This window comes from Rhinoderma darwinii, chromosome 11 (assembly GCF_050947455.1).
Source record: "Rhinoderma darwinii isolate aRhiDar2 chromosome 11, aRhiDar2.hap1, whole genome shotgun sequence".
Classification (NCBI taxonomy): Eukaryota; Metazoa; Chordata; class Amphibia; order Anura; family Rhinodermatidae; genus Rhinoderma; species Rhinoderma darwinii.
This window is the reverse complement of record NC_134697.1, coordinates 27,034,932-27,051,317: the sequence shown is the minus strand read 5'-3', so window position 1 is coordinate 27,051,317 and position 16,386 is coordinate 27,034,932. Positions and strand designations below refer to the sequence as shown.

Here is a 16,386-nt window from a genome sequence, read left to right as displayed (position 1 = left end):
GCTGGAGCCACAACGCAGAATTCTCAATGGTCCCTACTGCACATTATGACATACGGCAATACATTACATCCATTTACCTTGTGTACATATCAGTAATGTACGTTATAGTAACACTTCTAGAAACAAGTCCTAGGTTCCTAAGGCTTTATTCAGTCAGCCGTATTTGGTCCATGATATATGGTCCGTATGTCGGTAGTATTTCCAGAACTGACCACAGTTCAGGGAGCGGGACTCCTAGCGTCATAGAGAACGATGATGCTAGGAGTCCCTGCCTCTCCATGGAAATACTGTCCCGTTATGTAATCAAGTTTTCAGTACATGACCGTAATCTCGTAGGGAGGAAGGGACTCCCAGCATCATAGATAACTATGATGCTAGGAGTCCAGCTCCCTAAACTGTGGTCTGTCCGAGAAATACAGCCGACACACAGTCCGTATTTCACGGACCCAACACGGCCATCTAAATAAGGCCTTAGTCTAAGGCGCTACACACACGAGCGTGTTTGGTTGACAGTTGTCCCGCAGCGCGGCAGTGACACCTAGCGTCATAGATAATTATGATGCTCGGAATCCGGCTCCCTGCAGTGTGTTCGGTCCGGGAAATGCGGCCGACGTACGGACCGTATATCACGGACTGAACACGGTCGTGTGTGGGGCTCCCAAGTAGAAACTGGTAGCCCAAATATAAAGTATCCCATAAATGACAGCAGTCACTTGTACACATCAATAGTCGACTAAAAAGACGTCAGCATTTTCTTGGAATACTTCACCATCGTTTTCCTATTTGCTGTACTTATCTCATTTGGGTATACACAACAGATGTGACTGCTCCCATCCCAATGCTAAAGACAAACAACATTTCAGCTGTTAACCCTTCATCGCATACCTGACCCTGACACATGCCAAGTCCGAGCGTATGTGATATCTCTCACCAGGAGTAAGCTGGAGTCCGCGGCATTTCTAGACGACATGTTGGTTTCTTTGGCTCCTGGGTTAATAAATACATTTACATACAGCAATGTCTTCCAGCCAGTAACTAGTCAGCTCTTGCAAAACTACAACCCTCAGCATGCCCTGACATATTAACACAATAAATACTGCACCTGTTCCCGTTGCAGGTTGTTCTGGGAACTTTCACTCGCCAGTATTTGGAAGGTGAAACCAAGGGTAGGTCCAAAACATGGAAGAGGTGGAAATCTTTCCATTATAGTTTTTCTCTTTATGTCCACTCCGAGGTTTCAGCCTACAAATACTGATGCAAAATACTGATCAAATAATGGAAGTGTAAAAGAGGCCTCAAGGAAGGAACAAAACACTCAAGTACCATTCTGGAGGCTGTTTTGAGCACCTCAATATGCCAAATGTGAAAATATAAAAAAGGAGAGGTCATAACTCAACATCCCCCTTTCATTCACTGCAGCGATCAGACGATCACCACAGGTCCAGCCATTGAAGATGTGGGTGACCACAAATTGCCACAGCAGCGGCCACTGGAGAGGGGGGGGGGGGGGGGTGTGATATTACATAGCGCCCATTTACATGGCCGAGCGGAGTCCTCCAGGGTGTCACCCGTTTATAGCTACTCTCCAGTAACCCTTCGAAGACTCATTCTCCTCTGTATATGTGGCGCAATGTCCTGAGAATAATGCACTGACCCTCCGGAGAGCTTGTGCTGGACTTGTCTAAGGGTACGGTCTCACGCAGAGGCCGCTGGGGGAGCAACAAGCGGCTGAAAACCATGCGGACTTGCTGTATGACGAAATGTGCACGGTTTTGCGAGTAAAACTGCGGTTTATCTGCAAAATCGTGCGCCCATTAATTAATCTACAATGTCAGAAGATTTTGCAGGTAAACTGCAGTTTTATTCGTAAAAAACATGTGGCCATAAAAACCTTGCCGAACAGCATGGCTGTGTGGTTTTCAGCTGCAACGCAAACGCCTGTTGGCCACTACGTGAGAGGGTACCCTGAAGATCCAGAGATGCGGTGGGAGAGAGCAGCAGCCTGAACCAATCATAAAACAGGAGGCAGATGTCAGACTACCTCAGGCTCCCTGTAGCTGTGCTGTAGTCATAGATCACAGCTGTGGGGTCAAGGTAAAAAGCAGCGAGCATACAAATAAAATAACATTGGAAACGTTTGTGTCTCAGATTTGAAGTTTTTGTATTAGATTATCAAAGACTCAAGAATAAATATTCTAACACGGATACAATGTAAACAATCCAATGTGAAGTCTGCAAAATTAAAAGGGGGCAAACAACCAAAATCAAATCATTATTTATTGTGTAATGTCTCAGCCCTTGTTCTGCTTTACATCCACGGACAGCAAAGTCCACATCATCGAAATACTGAGAGCAGGTAATCCAAAAAGAGAATTAAAGGGTTGTACAGATTTAGAAAAACACAGCAGCTTTCCTCTAAAAACAGCGCCCAGCGCCACACCAGTCCATGGGTTGTGTCTGGTATTGCATCTCCGTTCCATTGGGGATGATCTGCAATACCACAGACACCCTGTGGACAGGTGTGGCGCAGTGTTTAGTAAAAAGCAGCTATATTTTCCAAAACTTGTACGACCCTTTAAAAGGTGCGGTGTCATGAAGACAACCCCTGTCCATAAGCCCTAATATCATAGAGGGGCAAAATCAGCTGATCCTCGCTCCGAACTGAAAGGGAATTTTTCTGATTAAACAACCACTTTAAGGCCTATTTCACATGCCAAAAAACGTCCGAAATCGCTTCCCATTGATTCAAATAGGAGGTGGAGGCATTTTTTTCCCCACAAACTGAAAAAAAATAAGTGACATGCTCTTTCTTCTCGTGGTTCCGTCTCTGACCTCCCATGGAAACCAATGGCAGAGGCAGAGAAAGCGTTTTCCGTGACGAATAATGTGGCAAAGAAGGTGCAGGCAGGTCAAAATCTGCCTCAAAGTTCCTGAAGGAATTTTGAGGCAGGTTTTTATGCCTGCAAAAAACTCAGTGTGAACATACCCTAAAGAGTTTGTAAGGTTATAGATAAAAGTTTACAGTATGGTTAGTCATAAAATCTGAAAATGGAACAAGTCAACTACAGGGAATATTAAAAAGTATTGGGAAACTGTTGATAGTAAAAGTGCCTGATTATTATTCCATATAATGCTTCCAAACCCGAGGTGCTTTTCAGCATAGTGGGAGTCATCATGGGGTCAATGCGGATACCATCAATCTGCAAGTGAGAAAACCCCTTAAATACAAAGGTTACACATTACAATAAATACTGCTAGAATAGAAATATATATATAGTGGAATATTTGAGTTCACACGTTTTAACAATACCAATACCAGTTCTCTAGACATACAAGAACGCGGCAGTCAACTGGATGCATTCAGACAATACAGATGATTTTTTTTGTACATACAAAACAAAAAAATAAGAGAATGTCAATTAAAAATGATAAAAGGATTTTCAAAAATGCACTGAATAAGTCAAGATGAAAAAATATATGGGCCTGTTCACATCAGCGTTCGGTTTCCGTCAGACATTTCCGTCGGAGGAAGCCATCAACGGAAAGGCAAACTGAAACCATGACCTCCCGTTTGCATTACCATTGATTTAATTAGTAATGTTTCTGTTGCAAATGGTTTCCGTTTGTTTCCGTTCCGTAAGGTTTCCACCATAAAAAAAAGAAGGAAACGAAACCCTTACAGAACGGTAACAAACGGAAACCATTTGCAACGGAAGAATTACTAATTAAATCAATGGTAATGCAAACGGGGAAACTATGGTTTCAGTTTGCCTTTCCGTTGATGGGTTCCTCTGACGGAAAGGTCTGACGGACCCTAACGCTGATGTGAACAATCCCTAACAGCTTTCTTAAAACCATAGGCTTAAAAACAGCAAGTGTAAAGAGGACCTGTCACCTCTCCTGACATGTCTGTTTTAGTACATAATTGTATTCTCCATTAAATAGCAATTCTGGATCATCTTTCTGCATTGTGTTGTTCCTCTGTTAATCCTCCTGGAAATGCATGAATAAATTGATAACTGGTTGTTACTATTCCCCTTGTCAAAGGGGTGTGTCCCTGCCCAGTCTCACTCTGTCAGCACTGATTGGGCAGTGTCAGCCTGTGTAGGGACACGCCCCCAACTGGTAGCACCCAGTTATTAATGCATTCATACATTTCTAGGAGGAATAACAGAGGAACGAAACAATGTAGAGTTCTAAGAAATATGTTTTAGAATTATTATTTCATGAGGAATACAATTATTTACAAAAAAGACATGTCAGGAGAGGAGACAGGTCCTCCTAAATTTCTATTTCAATTTACAACACCCAACATTCAATATCAGCTGTTAGTAACTCTGTAAATCATTAGCTTTATTTCTCTTGTGCCAATCCTCAGTTGAATGAAGTTTTCGTAACGATAACTAAAATTTGGAAAATGAATTATGGTTACCAGAGAACAGTGCATTGTGGGAGCTCAGATAACAATGACAGCTCAGCTGTTAGGACAAGTTTGACAGTAAAGGGGGAGATTGAGCTGTTCCCAAGAGCAACCAGAAGAATTTTGAAAGCAGCTTTGTATATGGAATAAGGAATACTAAAAACACAGGATTGGTCTTAAAACAGTAAAGCAAAGTATTTGCAAAGTTACTCCCCATTTTAAGAAGATCTACAAGTGTGAAAAGTTGTTTAAAGGTTAAAAATTAAAAAAGTGTTTTTCCAAGTATGTTATGGTCTATTGCAAGGATAGGACTTCAAGATAAAAAGTGGGGGATCCCAAAACTACTGTAACGAAGGGGTATTTTCTCTGCACAGCTTCATTCCCAAAAAAGGCTCCGTGCAAAGATCTGCAAAACAGCCGCATACAAGTGAATGGGGTCCCTGCCAATCCTGCATAGTGCGGAGCCACGAGAAAAAAAAATCAGAACGGGCCAATACCCTTTACTGGCGTTTCAGCCCCTTCGTTCTAGGTATGGTGGGAGGTACCAGCAGATGTAACACTCCCACAGATCAAAACATTATGGCCTATACCAAACCTTGCCGAACTGGAAAACCCCTTTAATGTCCATATAATACAGCATGTAATACAGTCCAGATAAGCAGCACCTATGAAAATACATGACCATCAACAATAGACTTGCAAAGATGGGAAGGTAACAACATGTTAACACTTGGTAGTGTGTAATGAAACGCTATAGAGAAGTTAACATGGCATTTGGAGCTATAGGACAATATTGATACTGCATTATTCAATGTTCTCAGGTCATTACTAGAGACCCGTCAATTTAATTACAAGAATTCACCATTGAACTTACTGATCTAGATCTCTTAGATCATTCAAGTGCTCGAGCAAGAAATCCCACATGAGGGTCACATGACTAATGCTGGGCCAATTCACAGTCTTTATGATGATCGCGCTCGCTGTGGCCATTGACTAGTTTTTCTGCGGAGTTTCTGGATAATGAATTGCTTTGCATTAGATTTATTAACCCGTCCAGTCTAGTGTCCAGATGTTCCTGCAAACTTCTCATCCTCTGATCGATATGTGACATAAGTGTCCTCTCCATACGTTCCATGTGGACAGAAAGAAGCTTCTCCAATGCCGGATCAGTCTTTTCTTCTCTGCAATAAAACAGAACATTAACTAGGGATCTCTATGTCTATATCTCTCTATATCTATATGTCCTGTCCTGGAATCCAGCTAGTACAATGTAACCGGCTCTTAGTTGTGCAAGAAAAATAAGTTTGGGCCTCTGAATGTAAGTAATGTGTCTATTCACTGACAGCAAGCAGAACTCTTGAAAATTGTGAGGAATTAAAGAATGTATATTAGAAAGTTTTATTATATCCTAAGGATAGGCCACCAATTTTTTAAATCCTGGATAACCCCTTTAGTCGACCTCTAAATTTGTCGCAACTTCTGCCGTCTGTGCGGCGGAAAGGGAAATTATGCGAGCTGGCGTAGAATTCCTTATAATTGAAGTAAATTATAGTAAATGTGGTGGGTCATGGGTGGCACTGCCCCTTCTCTAGACTCCACTAAAACAACAACACATGTTGTGAGCACAAACTGCGACTTCTGATGCACTTGAGACTTTCTACGCCAAAAAAACTTACGTAGAAAAGCCGATTTGTTCCCTCCTGGGGATTTAAATAGAATATGACATAACGGATTGTGTAAATTGATCCTAAACCACTAGCGAAGATCTGATGGCTTGGTCGCTGTACTGGAACAGATGAGCCATATAGGACTACTCTAGGTATACAGCGGAAAGAGATACTTACTTTGGCGCCAAGCAGGACTCTTGCCTAGTTTCCCCACAAAGATTGCGCAGAAGAGGCACCAAAGAGTCAGGATCCGGTGAACCTGCAGCCGGGCCCAGTGAATTTTGCAGCAGTGAAGACATGATGGATCTCACATTACTCTCAGGACTTGTCACATGTGGAGCCGAGTGGTGAGACGCAGAGGCTGGACCTTCATTTTCCACCTTTGTATCAGGAATCTTGCCGGCCAGAAGAGTCTGTTGTCTGGTCTCCTCCATCTTTTGATCCCTGCCATGCTGAAAACTGCTAAAAAGCTGCATTAAGTGAGCTCCAAGAGGAGCCTGATGCTGCAAAGAAGAAAGGAATGAAGATGATTAGTAATCGCAACTGCAGATCGGCCAAAAATTCCACAGAAATGCTTTCTATGAACATCAACATTGATAAAATAGAAGTGCGTTCTGATGAGCCCAAATTTAAAAGGTGTTTAAAATCAGTTCTTCCAGGCACGCAACGAAATGTATGTAGGAATTCAGATCCCAAGAAAGTTTACTTCTGTTTGTCCACATAGCAGTCTGTATGGATAAGGTGTCTACCAAGAGATCAGTAGCTGCACCTCATCCATGTAGCCTGGAACATATATGTATTTTAAGGGAAACAGTCCGTTTTAAGGCTGGGTTCACACGACCATGTTACGTCCGTAATGTACGGAACGTATTTTTCGGCCGGAAGACCCGGACCGAACACAGTGCAGGGAGCCGGGCTCCTAGCATCATAGTGATGTACGATGCTAGGAGTCCCTGCCTCTGCGTGGAACTACTGTCCCGTACTGTAATCATGATTACAGTATGGGACAGTTGTCCTGCAGCGAGGCAGGGACTCCTAGCGTCGTACATAACTATGATGCTAGGAGCCCGGCTCCCTGCAGTGTGTTCGGTCTGGGTCTTCCGGCCGAAATACGTTCCGTACATTACGGACGTAACATGGTCGTGTGAACCCAGCCTCAGGCTTCAAAATTGCTGACAGCACGATATAGGGGGAAGGGGACACGAACGATTGCCTCGGTCATGCACGGTGCAAGACAGAAAAACCAACATTTCATTCTCCCAACGCAGCGGTCGCAGGTGCCGCTCTCTGCTCTGAGTGACAGCTGTAGGGGCCAATGAGGAGACGGCTAGAGCCATCCCACAGAGCAGAGAGGAGGGGCTGGCTGTGTGCAGAGAAGAGAGAGAAGTAGAACTTGTACATCAAGTGTTTGCCCCGGTGGCACTCGCAACCACAGCGCTGGGGTATTAAACATCAATTTCTCAGCCATGCAACATGAACGACCGAGAGAAAATATATGGTTACAATGCCCTCCCACTCTTCTCTATCATGCTGACAGCAGTTATGGGGGATCAAAACTGCTGACAGTTTCCCTTTTTTTTAAAGAATTTATTTTCAAAAACTTTTACACGCCTCGCACGGACCTATGCTAGTCTATGGAGCAGTGCAGACAGTCAGTGATTTTTGCGCAACGCGAGTCCGACAGGTTCTATATTTCTGCGTTTTTCGCGCATCACGAACCCATTGAAGTCAATGGGTGCGTGAAAATCACGCAGAGCACACGGAAGCACTTCCGGGTGACGCGCGTGATTCGCACAACAGCAGTAAAAAGTATGAATGAAAACAGAAAAGCACCAAGTGCTTTTCTGATTACAAACAGTGTCATAATGATGGCGTGAAAACCACGTAGCCACGCATCATAATCTGCTGAAGCACGGAGCTGTTAAGTACCTTTTGCGCACGCAAAACGCACACGCTCGTGTAAATCCGGCCTTAGTGAGGACCCCTGAGAGATCTGGAGCACCGAGCAGGTCCTCTAATCCAGAGAAACCCAGCTGAGGTGACGAAGAGCCAAATTGAGAACAACAGGCATATCGTAGCTGGAGATAATGAAAAAAACATGTCCCTGAAATGTGATATCTCTCTTGAAGTTCAGAAAAGGATACAAAGCCAGAATCTGCATTACATATCTGCCCCAGAAACGTGACCCCTGCCCCTGACCATATCACCGCTCCCGGCAATGATTCCAGATGAGGCAACCAAGGATTACTCCATAGTGGAGTCCTAGGGGAGTATGAGGGGACTGTAGTGACCCATAGCAGAGCATGTGCTGTCCTCCAGGCTACAGCCACCGACCGAAGTTTGAGTGGTATACAGATCGGGGATTTAAGTCTGTAGAGCAAATTTGTTAGACTTTCATAAGATGTCACAAGCGTCCCTGCTAGTGCAGTGGCTGCATTACTCAGATCTATATCTATCCACCAGCGGGCAATCACCACTTGAGAAGCTAAATAAAAGGAATGAGGATTTGGCGCCTCCATACCGGGCTTGCAACAGACTCAGTCTAAACCAAGGAACTCCACCCTGCCAATAGAATATTCGCAGTATACTATCCAGCTGTTTAAAAAAAATAATTGTAACACAACAGGGCAGGCTCGAAATAGATATAAAAATTTAGGTAAGTATATCATCTTAAATAAATGCTGACAGTTTCCCTTTAAATGGTACCTACAATGATGAAGCAAATGATTCACAGGTTCCTTCTGTGTAAAATCGTGCAAAAAGCGATATTGTAGTCCCGTGATCTCAGTGGACGGACTCACCTTTTGCTGGGCACGCACCATGGTCATGAGCTGCTCTGCCCCAGGTGACAATTTCCCACCCATGCTGTCCATAATACTCTGCACACGATCTAGATTAATGGACGGCCCTGGCAGATATGGCACCGGAGAAAATCTTTCAGGGACGGAGGTCATTTGCACGGAAATCTCCCTCACTAGGACCCGGCACCTGCCACCAAGTGACAGCAGCTGAAAAAGGAAGAGAGAAAAGTTACCATCAGGCCAGGGCAGAAATCAAGTCTAGTCCTAGCGGTATTTTATATAGACGTTTAGTGAGTGCTACTAATAAATACTGGCCACAATGTAACCCACGAGAAGCAACACACACAGACCTTTCATTCTGTACTACATATGAGGATTACCGGCACCCTAGATGTTCACCTCACATGTATATTTCAATATGTATTCTTATATAATATATATGCTTATGTCTATACAGAAAGGGATCACGTGACAGATTTTCTAAGATGTCCAAGATTTAGACAAGATTAACTTAGACCAAGCAGACTGAAGATGCGCCAAATTTATCACTGCGGGGCACGCTCTATGATAAATTTGGTGCATCTTGCTCGACGGGCTAGACATATTTCTCTACCTTATACCAACTCTGGGTTGGCTTAGATTTCGTTTGGTGCACTTTGGCACATTTTAACCCCTTTGCGTAAAAGTGCTATTAAGTCCGGGTGCGGGGGGTGATGTTTGAAGCGCGATTCATATGCTGCGTGTGTTGGCTGTATTTTACAGCAGACACCCGGTACTAACAGCCAGGAGCAGCGACCACGCTGTTCCTGGCTGTTTAACCCCTCAAATGCTGCGGTCAATCGCGACCATAGCATCTGAGGCATTGAAAAGAGGGAGGCAGCCCCCTCTGACAGCTCATCGCCCCCCACAGTGAGATCGGGGGTGATGACGGTTGTTATGGCAGCCCAGGGGCCTAATGAAGGCCCCCAGGGCTGCCATCTCTCTGCCTCTGTTAAGCCCTGCCTGTAAAAATGACAATATACTGCAATACGTTGTGTAAAAAAAAATAAAAAGTGAAAAACATTTTAGTAATGAACAAAAAAAAAAAACTAAAAAAAAACCCCCTTTTCCAATTTTCCCCCTAAAGTAATGTAAAAAATAAAAAAAGTTAAGAAAATTGGTATCGCCGCATCCGTAAAAGTCTGAACTATGACAATATAGCGTTATTTGATGGACACGGTGAACGCCGTCAAAAATAAAAATGTAAAACGCCAAAATCGTTGTTTTTTTTGTCAACTTCGGTCACAAAAAAAGAGTAATAAAAAGTGATCAAAAAGTTGTACGTACCAAAAAAATGGAACCGATGAAAACTACAGCTCGTCCCGATCAATTGGTGAAAAAATAAAAAAAGTTATGGCTCTCAGAATGTGGCGACACAAAACATTATTTTTTTTTAAACAAAAAGTTAATTATCAATAAAAGTAGTAAAATATAAAAAAAACCTATATAGTTTTGGTATCACCGTAATCATATTGAGCCACAGAATAAAGATAAGTTGTCATTTTTACCGTAAAAACGAAACCCAAAAAACAATTGAGGAATCGCAGTTTTTTCCATTTATTCCTCTATTTTAGGAGAGAATTGAAAATAAGCAGCTATTCCAGCATTGATTTTCACGTTATAAATTTGCGCCGTTTACTATGCAGCGTAAATAACATGTTACCTTTATTCTATGGGTCGGCACGATTACGGGGATACCAAATATGTAAAGGTTTTATATGTTTTTCCTACGTTTGCACAATAAAAACCCTTTTAGAAAAAATGTACCTGTTTTTGCATCGCCGCATTCCAAGAGACGTAATTTTTTTATTTTTTCGGCAATGTGGCCGTATGGGGGCTTGATTTTTGCGGGCAAATGTGCAGTTTTAATTAGTACTATTTTGGCGTACATGGGACTTATTGATTAACTTTTATTTTATTTTTTATGGGGGGAATGGGAGAAAAAAAAAAATGTTGCCATTTTTTTTTTACGCCGTTCATCCGGCGGTTTAATTAATGTATTCATTTTATTGTTTGAGTCGTTACAATCACGTGTATAACAGCCGTGCTCCTGCCGCTGATCGCCTGGGTACACTGGCACTACCCACGCGATCAGAGGACGGATATATCCATCCTAATGCAGGAACTAGCACCTGAATAGGACAGATATATCCGTCCTTCGTCGTAAACAGGTTAAGGCCAGGAACACACACATTTTTGATGCAGTTTTTGGATCAGTTCTTTAAGCCAAAGCCAGAAGTGAACACAAAAGAAATAAGATGAATGAGTCTTTTCGTTATACCTTTCCTTTCATTGGGACCCACTTCTGGTTTTGGCTCAAAAAGCGGAGCCAAAAACGGCATCAAAACTGTGTGTGTGATCCTAGCCCAAAACTGGGAACGTGAAGAGAAAGTCTGATGGTCCGGGGCAGTGAGCGCCACAGAATGGGAGCACAGGAGAAGTCCTGCGGACAGGAGTAAGAGGTTGTAATAAGGTAAGAGGAGAGTCGTAGGTCATTGACTTAGCACAAGTAGGTTGGAGATGAGGGCGGAGATGTATGACGGTGCAGCGTTGCAGGGAGAGCTTTGTAGATTAGGAGGAGAGTTTTGAATTTCATTTTTAAGATTAAGAAACAGGTAACCGGTGTAATGAACAACAGAGAGAAGTAGTTGTTTTCTTTTTCTCATCATTTCTATAGCAACTGTTGCCTGAATCACGCACAGCACCCGGATGTGCGTCCGTGCGCTGTCCGTGATTTTCACGCACCCATTGACTTCAATGGCTGCGTGATGCACAAAAAACGCACAAGTATAGGACATGCAGTAAGTTTCACGCAGCCGACACACGCTGCGTGAAAAACACTGAATGTCTGAATTGACTTGCATAGGTCCGCGTGACGTGCGTTGTTTTAACGCACGTAACACGGACGTGAAATGCGCTCGTGTGAATTAGGTCTAAAGGATACAACGAAGTTCTATCATAATAAACCATTTTTTAACAAAAGTCAATTCAAAAAGTGCTAAAAAATATTTTAAACACATTCAATAAGGTGTACATAGCCTTTAATAAGATTAGTAGAACTTCTTAGTTTAGAGTAAGATGAGTTTAGAGTATGAGAAATAAGGAGGAGCAGGATTTGGAGACACTCCGCAGCTACGAGCAGGAGAGCAGAGAGTTATATTCTTCTGGATCAAGACGGCAGAAGATGTAAGAACCCCTGGGAAGCAGCTCTATGTACTTTATCATCTATAGCTACGTACCTTGACTGTACACGACGGCACAGGGAACTCAAACTTCAGGTGAGTTTTATACAAAACAACAGGGCCGTCTTCTTCACTGCTGGTCAAGGTGCTCAATCTCTCCCCTCGGCTGGTACCCAAGTATTCATCGTCTTGTCCATCCTGGGAACCGCCGTAAATCTCGATAGTCCTTGCTTCACTGCAGAGAGTAACCCCCAGTATTCGATCTTTCCCTTGTGCTGCACACAGTAAAGACAAGGTGCATGGACTGTCCCCCTGTGATAGTAGTTCTAGAAGCACACAGTGGTCTCTGAAAGAAAGCACAACACAAAACGTGAAATAGGGACAGGAAAGGAGGAGGAGGATGCCGGAAGCTGATGGGGTTTGTGAGGATTTGACGTGTGTGGTCTGTCCTAAGGAAATGTCATAAGTCTTACAGGTTAAGGATCAGGCCCAGATACCCCCATCGATCAGCAGAAGGGGGTCACAGAGCTCAAAGCCCCTGCAGTGCCATTTTCCTTGTGTCTGAGCCTGGAACTGCAGCTTAGCCCCATTCAAGGGAATGGGAACCACATGGTCGAGAGTGACAAAGTGCCAATTACTGAAGTGAAGGTGCCACAGAGCACAAACCTCACATTAAAGGGGTATTCTGCTTAAAATCCATTGGAAAGGTGGTAACTGCTAGATCAGTAAGGGTCCACCAATCGCAAGAACAGGGGTCCTGCGTCCGCAAAACTGTTGAATGGAGCAGTGGTCGAGCACGGACCCTGCCGCTGCATTCAAAGTCTATGACAGTGGCGGAAACTGCCAAGTACATCGGTCTTACGGCTATGCGGGGGGCAGATAACATGGGAACCCTGTCCTGTCAATTGATAGAGGTCCCAGCAGTCGGATCCCCACCGATCTAGCACTTATCATCTATCCCTTTTAATGGCCTATCCTAAAGTTACAAAGAAAATGTGGAAACCCACTCAATGCAACCTGCAGCACCTCAGTATCTCGCAGCGGTGGGGGCCTCGCCGATTACTAGAAAGGTCACGTAAACCAACAAACTGTCAAAATCTCAGCCATCCCAATCCATAACAATGACACACCGCAAGCTATCAGTGCTCAGCCCCACGTAGCGGCTCCAGCGTGACTGATAAGCGGCCATATTGCACCCAGAACAAGCAACAGCATGCAGTTTTACTACAAATCTACTCGGTTTCGCCTGTGCTTGAGAAGTTTCACCTGCAAAAACCCCACGGACAAATACGAGCATTGCAAAACCGCATCGATCCACAATAAAACGGCACGTGACTGCGGATTTCAGCTACGGGCAGATATAAAGGAGCTTCCCAACCCATAAAATGAACTCCGAATAGGCAACAAACCAGTCAAAACAATAATAAACTAATCTTAAGGTCATTTCAGCGAATAAAGTGATGCATATCGCTCCATGATCGTGGAGGTCCGACCTTTAGGGAACCCTTACCCTTCCTTTAAATGAATGGACTGCAGCGCTGGTTTAGTTCAGTGGCCGGGAACGCCGCTGTGGGAAAAAAAAACAGTCAAGGGGCCGGACTGCTTAAACCAGCACTGCGGCCCCTTCATTCTCAGGATCGGTGGGGGTCCCAGAGGTTGGACACCCACCAACCAGAAAGTGATATATCCTAGAAATATAGTATCACTTTAGATGGGGATGACTCTTTCATTCAGAATGTAGTGAGGTCTCACCTAGAGGGATCATCCTCCTCTTCAGCAGGAAAGTCAGCACCGGACAACTTCACCACAGATACCAACTCAGCCTGGCACTGCCAGGAGCTGGCACACAGCATAGGAGGCTGAGGGCGCCCACCCAAAACTGCAGAGAGAGGTCCAGACATCACCGCGCAGGGACAGCGCACGGAGGAGTAAGGAGACGTACAGACAAGACCTTGAACGTTACATTGCTAGGAGCGCGGTATGATAAAGGGATAATGACAGGCAGCCATGACGGCCGTATACCAGCGATACAGCGGAACTGAAAGCTGTACGTAGATTAGCGATGAAAATCAATGACAGCAGCGAAGAAGGAAGTTCCAGGGAAGGGGGACACCATTCCTGACACACAACTTCCGGTCGCAGCCGGAAGCTTTGCCTGCAGTCAATTGCGGAACGCACGGGCGGCCATTTTGCTGTGGTCCGAATTCTCTTTACTGAGTCACATGACTTTGCGGCGTATCTGATTGGTACATATGTGTCACGGGGATATCCCCTGTTGGACGTGTGACGTCGTTTTGTTAATTGTGGGCTGTGGGTCACTTTTAACTGTTATGAGAGATCCCAGTGTGTGTGCATGTCTGCTATATAGATTGTGAGGTGGATTCATGGGGGGGCCGGCTGTTCATATTAAGAAATGTTACATTATAGATTGACATGAAAATGATAAATGTAACCAAAAACAAGTTATAGTAAAATTCCTTAAATTCGGCATCAATGAGACCTGGCATCAAAGGTGCCAAATACGGTCACCACCAAGTCGGTCCTGGTAATAATTTTTTATCGGCAATGGCAAGTTCTTAGTAATTTTGCTTAATCCAATCTAATCACATCCTCTGCTCTGGGGACCGCGCCTATCTTCAGAATGGGGGTCACCTGACCCACGTCCCATATGGTCAGACAGCCGCCACATCCAGACGGAGAATCGATAGATGGGCGCAGCACTATCGATTTATTTTGGGGGTTATACACAAACAACCGAGCAAGCGCAGTCACCTCTCCATTGATTTCCGCCCGGATGCGGCCGCGAGACGGGGGTGAGGTGACTCCTGTTCTAGAGATAGGTGTGGGACCAAGAGATGAGACGCGCATCTATCGTACATTTATGGCATATCCTATGGATATTTGTAATAAGATGTACAGATTACTTATTATCTAAAATGGAACTTTGCAACTTTTCCACTTCATAAAACGTGAAAAAAGTAAACCCTTATATCTCATTTATCTGACATTTACGGTATATACTGTGGATGTGTCATAAATGTCCCTGATAGTGAAACCCCTATAATGGGCCAATTCAAACGTTAGTTTTTTTTCATGATAAAAAAAATTGCAGCATTCTCTATCTTTATCTGTTGTCTGCGTCAAAAACAGACGCTACACGGACGCCATCTGCTCCGTTTTTCACGGTTGGTTGCGTACACTTGAGAAGTGGAGCCGGAGCAGTGTGGTCCTGAATTTTAGACCAGGTCTAAATATGCGCGAAAAATATCTCACAATGCTCTTTATGCTATAAGCAATAGAAAATGGCGTTTCTGTGGTCATGTGACCATCCTTTGGGTGTTTTCAGTGGATTGGGACAATTGAGGACATTCTTCAGTTTTTTTTCACTGACATGAAACACGGATGGCATTGACCCATTAACTATAATGTGTCAGTGTTTAGTCCGGGTGCTTTCTGTTCTATACCCGGACAGCACCCAGACGTGAAAATCATTTGTCTGAATGAGCTCCTCAGGTGGAGAAGCTTCAGGATAGAAGAGCAAAATAAATTGTAAGCCCAAAATATGATTGGCGCTCGTTTGCTCCTTTCAGATAGAGCAATGATTGCTTATATATAGGGATGAGCGCTCGTTACTTCGATCATTCGTCCCCATTTTCGTCATGTGCTGCCGCAACAATGATTTTTAATGCTGCATAAAAGAGCAGCTCAGCCGTTAAACGAGTGTTCACTCGTTCATCGGCTGATTGTTGCCCGGGTTTTAGAGGGCAATGACCGGGAACGAGCGTTCATATGAACGCTTGTTTGCCCAAGGATTGGCCCGTGATAGGGCCTTTAAGGGTTTGGGACAATTGTACCTAATCTCAGGGCTGCCATAATAAAAATATCTTGGCCCCATACAGAAATGGTCATGGCCCTGAAGTGCATGTTATGTAAATTAACCTCCATCTTGTACCCTATTGTGTAAATTTAGTGGACACCTAAGAAGGCTCTTATACTTCTTCTCAAGAAGTGCCCCGCGGATTTTGAAGTGAATGGGAATAATATAATCTTATGCAGCCTCTCAGGCCCATACCATATAGTTACTGAGACTATGGGGAGGGGGTAAAAGAATACTAAATGTGTATTTGAAATTATGTGAAATGAATGGAACCAGATCTGCATATCATTCCCTATTAAACAAGGCCCTTACATTTTATAAGAAAACTTTGTAGCTCCAATGTTATGGCTGGTTGATAGTGGGTGGGTGGCAGTTCACAGGTGACTTCTGGCCCCTTTTT

General features: G+C 43.9%; 2 protein-coding genes across 2 annotated transcripts in view; one reads left to right on the top strand and one right to left on the bottom strand.

The window, feature by feature from the left end:
• Positions 1–3,775: 3,775 nt before the first annotated feature.
• Positions 3,776–14,268, bottom strand: C11H10orf88 (chromosome 11 C10orf88 homolog). Its single transcript, XM_075843199.1, has 5 exons — positions 13,862–14,268; positions 12,167–12,455; positions 8,889–9,095; positions 6,265–6,590; positions 3,776–5,601 (listed from the first exon to the last, which is right to left on the bottom strand). Exons 1-5 carry the CDS (start codon positions 14,008–14,010, stop codon positions 5,358–5,360), a joined length of 1,215 nt encoding a protein of 404 aa, XP_075699314.1. The 5' UTR covers positions 14,011–14,268; the 3' UTR covers positions 3,776–5,357.
• LOC142664175 (disintegrin and metalloproteinase domain-containing protein 9-like) overlaps positions 14,256–16,386 on the top strand; it is a 77,472-nt gene continuing 75,341 nt past the window's right edge. Inside the window, exon 1 of the mRNA XM_075843200.1 lies at positions 14,256–14,355. The gene's annotated coding sequence lies outside the window, so the exon portion shown is untranslated. The remainder of the gene's footprint in view (positions 14,356–16,386) is intronic.